Source organism: Mesocricetus auratus, unplaced genomic scaffold (genome assembly GCF_017639785.1).
Source record: "Mesocricetus auratus isolate SY011 unplaced genomic scaffold, BCM_Maur_2.0 contig_3835_pilon_obj, whole genome shotgun sequence".
NCBI lineage: Eukaryota > Metazoa > Chordata > Mammalia > Rodentia > Cricetidae > Mesocricetus > Mesocricetus auratus.
The window spans coordinates 11,669-18,659 of record NW_024431361.1 but is presented as its reverse complement, the minus strand read 5'-3'; the positions used below and the strand labels follow the sequence as shown (position 1 = coordinate 18,659).

The window sequence follows — 6,991 nt, the reverse complement described above, 5'->3', positions numbered from 1 at the left end:
TCAGCCTTGGTGAAAGAAGCCTGTTTTTGTAGCAGACAGTATTCAATGCAGAAATTCGTTTCTAGTCAATGAACTGAGATAGAAACTGTTTGTGTCTAACCTTAAATAGGACATCTTTATCAACACCTCCTGCTCCATGTCAAGACTCAGGAAAATTAAACAAGAGGAGGTAAAAAGAATATAATTGCCAGAGGATGAGAAGGTCTGCTGTGGAATTCTACATTCTGGAGAGAAGCAACCTATAAATTCATAACATATGTGGTTACATACATGGAAATTACTTGAGACAATGCCAGTCAAATTTCTGACTTAGGTGGAGTCATGCACAGTATACCCTGCTCTAAGAACTGTAGGCTCCACTATATCTATCATAATTTGATGGCTGCTGAAGGTGTAGATGGAACTAGAAAAGATAATCTTGAGTGAGGTAACCCAGAACAAGAAACACAAACAACATATGTACACATTTATAAGTAGATATTAGCCATTGTGTCCGTTTGAGTGAAGCTGACCAATATAGTCTCATAGCAAGTGGCAATAACTAGGAGGTGTGGCTTTGTTGGAGTAGATGTGGTCATGTTGGAAGAAGTGTGTCACTGTGGAAGCAGGCTGTTTTGTTGCTGGCAATGACTTCCATCCTATCCTTTCAAAAAATCAACAAATTCCTTGATTTCTAAGAATTTGACCTGAGTTTTGTTGCTGTTTTTCAGAATGATACATGAAACCCACTGAGAGAGGCACACAGTTCTCCCTCACAGGGCCCCTCCTCTCAGCCTCCTGCACCTTGGTTAGTGTGCAGCTTTCCATGCATTTCCCTCACTGTGTCACTCAGAGCACAGTGGTACAGGGCAGAGTCTGACAGCTGCACTGAGGACTTCTGCAGGTGGAAGGAGCTGCTGCTCTTATGGAGAGTGGAGTGGAGCCCTTGCTGCTCTGTCCTCTTGTTGTCTGTGGAGCTCTTCAGAAGTAACTGAGGGGCTTTGTTGAGATATTGCACATACCAAAAATTGTAGGAGCTGAATCAGTAGTCTGATAGGTGCAGTTCAGTGTCACAGGTGAACCCTCTGTGACAGTAACCAGGCCTTCTCTCTGGGTTACTGAATCTCTATTGACCTTTCCTGAAGATAAATAATGAATAAATAAATGTGGAGGAATCATGTTGCTACCTGAGGAAGAATGTAAAGACTCTCACAGCTGTGAGAAAATGATGTCATCAACACTCACGTAAATGTAACTCACCGAGCATCAAGAGGAGCAGCAGAATTGGGCAGGTGTCAGGAAGCATGTTCATAGAAGACAATGACACTTGCTTCTTGAGTTCACCACACTCACTGGGACAAGTCTCCTCAGGACCTTCCTGAAACTCCTCACTCATAAACAAGGACCTCCCATCTGCACAGTGAAGCCATCCACCTGATGAGACATTAAGCACGTCTGAAGAGATCATCGCCCTCCAGCTGGTTTCCCTTTAAATGGCATCCACAGATGTTTGCACAGCACATTGTGAATAAACTTGAACCCTCACCCAAAGGAGGTAGGTCTCATGTTCACATGGATATCTAAAATCACCAGTGTTACTGAATTGTACATATCCTATGATATTTAGTGTGATAAATACACATAAAATTATATATTATTTTTATATGTTTTTCATTTTATTGGTCTTAGGGAATGTTATGCAGTGAATTTTGATTATATACACCTGCCACCTAAACTCCTGCCAGATCCATTCACTCTTCCCTACTAATCTAGTTCCCTGTCACTTTAAAATTAAACACATCAAGGTCTTCACAGCCTGTATATTCTTGGATGTGAGGCCTTCGAGTGGAGGAGTATTCTACTACCAAGGGCTGCACCAATAAAGAATATGAATCCTCCCAAAAGCTACCAACAGCCATAACTGCTTAGCTAAGGGTGGGAATACCTACCTTCCCTCTGCTTGCTGGAATTGTGTCTGGCCTGATCATTTACAAGTCTTCTGTATGCTGTAGACCACTGGTAGTTCATGTGTACAGCTGTCCTGCTGTGTTCAGGAAATGCTGTCTCCTTGTTCTCATCCCCTGCCTCTGGTTCTTCCATCCTTTCTGCTCCTCTTCCTCAGTGACCTTGGGAGGAGGGTGTGTGATGGAGATGTTCCACCTGAGGGTGAGTGTGCTACAGCCTCACCTTCCCTGACATACAGTGCTGCACCATGGACAGAAAATGACAAAATTGTATTTCCAGTTTTAGAAAATTTTTTAAAAATGGAGAAAATTCACTTAAATGTTTGGAGTGAGTTGAAGTTAACTTTCTTTTTTGTGTCTTTAATGTCTATACTAAAGTTGGCCTTTGAAAACTAACAACTGGCAAATGTTGCACAGGAAGGCCTGTGACACAGAATGTGGATGGGGCTCCAGGCCGTGTGACAGGTTTTAGGACAGGCTGAAGTGCCTAGGGAGCAGTGTGCACAGAGAGTCCATGGCAGAGTCCCCAGGCTTGGTGTCTGTGATGTAAAACTGTCAGTCTTCGGTCCTGCTTTCTCTCCATAGTTGATCGAATGTTAATAATGAGCTTAGGATCCTCTCCAAGTCCTTGCTTACACCAAGAGAAGTAGGATGAGGCACTGTCTGTGTAAGTGCAGTTGATGACAGCACTGGCTCCCTCCTGGACTCTCAGGGTGGAAGGATGCTGCTCCACCTGCTCTCCTTGGATCGTCCCTATGAAGCATGATAGAGAAAAAAGTAGAATTGTTGTTAGAGTCATCACTACCAGGATTTCTTTTTTACACAGTAACTAGAGAAAATCTGAATTAAATAGAGTTTATCCTAGATGTCTCAGAAATGCCCACTGAGAATTCTATGTTCCTAAAATCTTAACTCACCATCCAGCTGCAGCCATAGAAACATGAATAAAAATGGTACATATGTCTTTATCGTTCTTCACAATTAAATTAAGGTCCAGTGTTGATCATGACGTCTAGTAGGTCAGTTAAAGCTACCAGGGTGTTGTTCTTTATCAGTAGCAATGCTGCCTCTAGTGTCATCTACCAGCACTGAGTAAAAGACTTGGAGACAGATACTTAGACCAGCGTTTGTCCTTGAGAGCTATGGTATCCTTGTAACAGCTTTTTCTGTCTCTCATGGGCTTTTGGTTGCAAAATGACAATAATGTTCTTTCCATTACAGTGAGATGTTGTTGACAATACAGATATGATGTTTTTATGCATGTATCTTACTTTCCAGAGTCACTAAATACACATAGGAACTACTGTTAGTAATGCTTTCAAAAGTTATTTGATCTGAGGATGGCACTTCATCCATGTCACTCACTCCACAGCATCTAGACTGAATTACTGATAGAAGCAGCACTGGTAGAATCTCTGCAGAGTCTGCCAAACCTTGCAACAAACCCAACTTTCCTCCTTCCTGTGGACCCTCCCAGCACTCACCTCACTCCATTTCTAACCCATTTCCTTTCCTTTGTCTCAATTGTGAAAATTTACAAACACTGTCTAACTGGTAACTCAGTGTACGTATAACCTTGGAAAGTAGCTAGGGCATCTTCACTGTCCTTCTTGTCCTCCATTACTAATCCCATGGTACCATCTCCTGCAATAGATAACTTATGTCCTCTCATTCCTCCTCCATTCACTGAGGATTCATCTGAACACCCAGTCCTAAATGGAATGTCCCCATCAAACTTCTCCCCTCAAGGTTTAGAGAATATTACAGAAGAGGAAGTAGAAAGACTCTACAAGCCATTGGGGATTGTGGCAGTAATGAAAGAATGTCCTCCAGACACAATAAGACTGGCTCACATATGAACTCATAGAGATGGTGACAACAAGCACATGGCCTGCACAGGTGCTATACCGATGGGATCCCAGTGCTGAGAGGTGAAGTGAACATGATCCCTCATCCCTAACCAAGATGCCACCTTCAATTGAAAAACCTCTCCTGAAGGAAAACTTAGTTTTTGCCAACAGCATTTCACTGGTATACAAACCACACTTAAGGACCAACCTCATAGCCAACTATAGATGGTTAACTGAAATGAACTCAATTTTTTATTTTTAGAGATATTTATCTCATAATTTTTAATCTGGGAATTATTTAATATATTAGTTTCTTGCTTATATGTTATGATTTCTAATTTTTTGTTTTTATTAATTTTTGTGTATGCATATGTATTTGTCTTTGGGTGAATTTATATGTGCTTCTCCTTCTTTTAATTTTCTGTTTCTTCATTCAATTCTTGTTTGTTTACTTACTTTTTTGTTTTCTGAAAAGATGGAGGCATGTTAAGTTAGATGTTGGAGTTAACTGTCGCTGTCAGTTGGAGTTAACTGTCGCTGTCAGTTGGAGTTAACTGTCGCTGTCAGTTGGAGTTAACTGTCGCTGTCAGTTGGAGTTAACTGTCGCTGTCAGTTGGAGTTAACCGTTTAAACTGTGCCTCTCCCGTGACGTCATCTGGGGTGATGTGCAAACCACCAATCCCGGCTCTACACATCTCACTCGGAGCTCCTAGGCTTATATAAGGGGCTGGGTTTCTTAGCTTGGGGTCTCCCTCTAGAAGCTGATCATCTATCTCTCAAGATGCATTAAAGCTTTACTGCAGAAGGATCCGAGTGTTCTGCGTCGTTCTTGCTGGCGAGACGGTAGCGCGGGACATCTGGTGCCGAAACCCGGGAACTCTTCAACATCGCCGGCGCCGCGAGAGACCCCTCGGAAGACGGGGCGGATTCAGAACTGCAGGGACGTAGGTTCAGAGAGGTATGCTTTATCCTGAACAACCCTTTTCTCGACTTTGGCCTTAGTTTGTCATCACCGTGGGACGGGTCAGTGGAGGCTTTGGTGCTAGTCCTGTTTGTCCTTCTCCTTCATCGTGGCTGGTGCTGACAGAGCGGCGCTGTCCGTCTGGCGCTGTCCGTCTGGCGCTGTCCATCTGGCGCTGTCCATCTGGCGCTGTCCAGTCTGGTGCTGTCAGTCTGGTGCTGTCAGTCTGGTGCTGTCAGTCTGGTAACGGAGTTGAGCGCGTTTTTAGATAAGCTGTCAGCGCGATGGGGTCGTCACAGTCAGTGGTTACAGCCTTACAGACTGTGCTAAAACAAGAGATCTTAAAATTGCACCACGAACACTTCAAAATTTTGTGAAGGAGGTAGATAGAGTGGCACCATGGTATGCTTGTTCCGGGTCCCTCACTGTGGCCTCATGGAACAAGCTAGGTAAAGAACTAGACAGGAAGCATGCAGAAGGAGATCTCTGCTTAGGTACCAAAGCCATTTGGAAGCTAGTTAAAAACTGCTTGGAGGATGAGGCCTGTCACCCTGCTATAATAGAAAGTCAGGGAACCTTAGAGGAAGTTCAGGATAGCATGTCAGAAACTGAACGGAGTGAGAGAATGGGAGCTCGCAAAAGAAAAGACATGTCTAAGAAAAAAAGGCCCTCCCAGGAAGTTAAGAAAGGGGAGAGAAAGAAGGGAGTTATCATTCACCCCTTAACAAATCTAAGAAAAAGAAAAAGCCAGAATCTAGTCTATACCCTGCAGTAGAGCTAGAAGCCTTGGAGCTAGATAATTCTGATTCTGACACTCTGGATTCTAGCGAAGAAGGTGGTCTAGAGGAGGAGGTGGCACGGTATGAGGAAAAAAGATATCACCCTGATAGACACCGGCCACTGAAAACAAAAATGAATGTGAGGCCACCGCCTATAAATCCGGCGGGCTCACGCCCCTCAGCGCCTCCGCCAGTATGAGCTTGACTGAATACTGGTACTGACTCCTTTTTACCTTTAGAGGAACGGAGGAGAAAATACAAATGGCTTTTCCAGTATTCGAGAATGTGGAAGGCGGAAGAGTACATACCCCGTAGATTACAATCAAATTAAAGAATTGGCCGAATCCGTTCGTAATTATGGGGTCAATGCTAACTTACCACACTACAGGTGGAAAGGCTTGCTAATTTTGCCATGACTCCCACTGACTGGCAAACGACAGTGAAAGCAGTGCTTCCCAACATGGGACAATACATGGAATGGAAGGCTCTCTGGTATGATGCAGCCCAGGCACAAGCTAGAGTTAATGCCACGGCTGAAGATGAGAATCAGAGGCAGTGGACATTTGAAATGCTGACAGGTCAGGGTCAACATGCCCTTAATCAAACCAACTACATCTGGGGCGTCTATGGTCAGGTGTCGGCGCGCTATTAAAGCATGGAAGGCCCTCACAAAAAGGGGAGAGTCCAGTGGACACCTTACAAAGATTGTCCAAGGACCCCAAGAGCCATTTTCAGACTTTGTGGCCAGAATGACAGAGGCCGCCAGTCGCATCTTTGGTGATTCAGAACAAGCTATGCCCCTGATTGAGCAACTTGTCTATGAACAAGCAACCCAGGAATGTCCGAGCGGCTGTCGCCCTCGCAAAAGCAAAGGTTTACAAGATTGGCTCAGAGTGTGCAGGGAGCTGGGGGGACCCTAACCAATGCAGGACTAGCTGCCGCCATTTTACAAACGCACAGGTATAGAGATTTATCTAATCGAAAAGCTTGTTTTAATTGTGGGAGAATGGGGCACCTTAAGAAAGATTGTCAAGCCCCTGAAAGAACAAGAGAATCGAAGCTTTGCTATCGTTGTGGTAAAGGTTATCATAGGGCTAGCGAATGCAGGTCAGTCCGGGATGTAAAGGGAGGCTTCATGCCCCCTATTGAAGAATCCAAGGTACCCCAATCAAAAAACGGGTCACGGGGCCCATGGTCCCAGGGCCCTCAGAAATATGGGAACCAATTTCAGAAAAGCAATCAAGAGGAAGTAGAGGTTTCCGAGGAACCTCCGGAATGGACTTGCGTGCCGCCTCCGACTTCTTACTCATGCCCCAAATGAATGTTCAACCGGTCCCAGTCCATTCCCCTGGACCTTTGCCCCCTGCCACCATTGGGCTTATTCTGGGCCGTGGCTCCTTAACTTTACAGGGACTCATTATATATCCTGGGATTGTTGACCCATATCATAAAGAGGAG

At 44.5% G+C, this 6,991-nt stretch overlaps 1 gene segment (V, D, J or C); it reads right to left on the bottom strand.

Annotated features, from left to right (window-relative positions):
• Positions 1-820: 820 nt before the first annotated feature.
• Positions 821-2,916, bottom strand: LOC121138204 (the record flags this gene model as incomplete). The annotated part of the segment is given in 3 exon segments: positions 821-914; positions 2,495-2,696; positions 2,861-2,916. Coding segments are annotated over 3 exon segments (352 nt in total), but the record flags the coding sequence as incomplete, so codon positions are not given.
• Between the last annotated feature and the right edge of the window lie 4,075 nt (positions 2,917-6,991).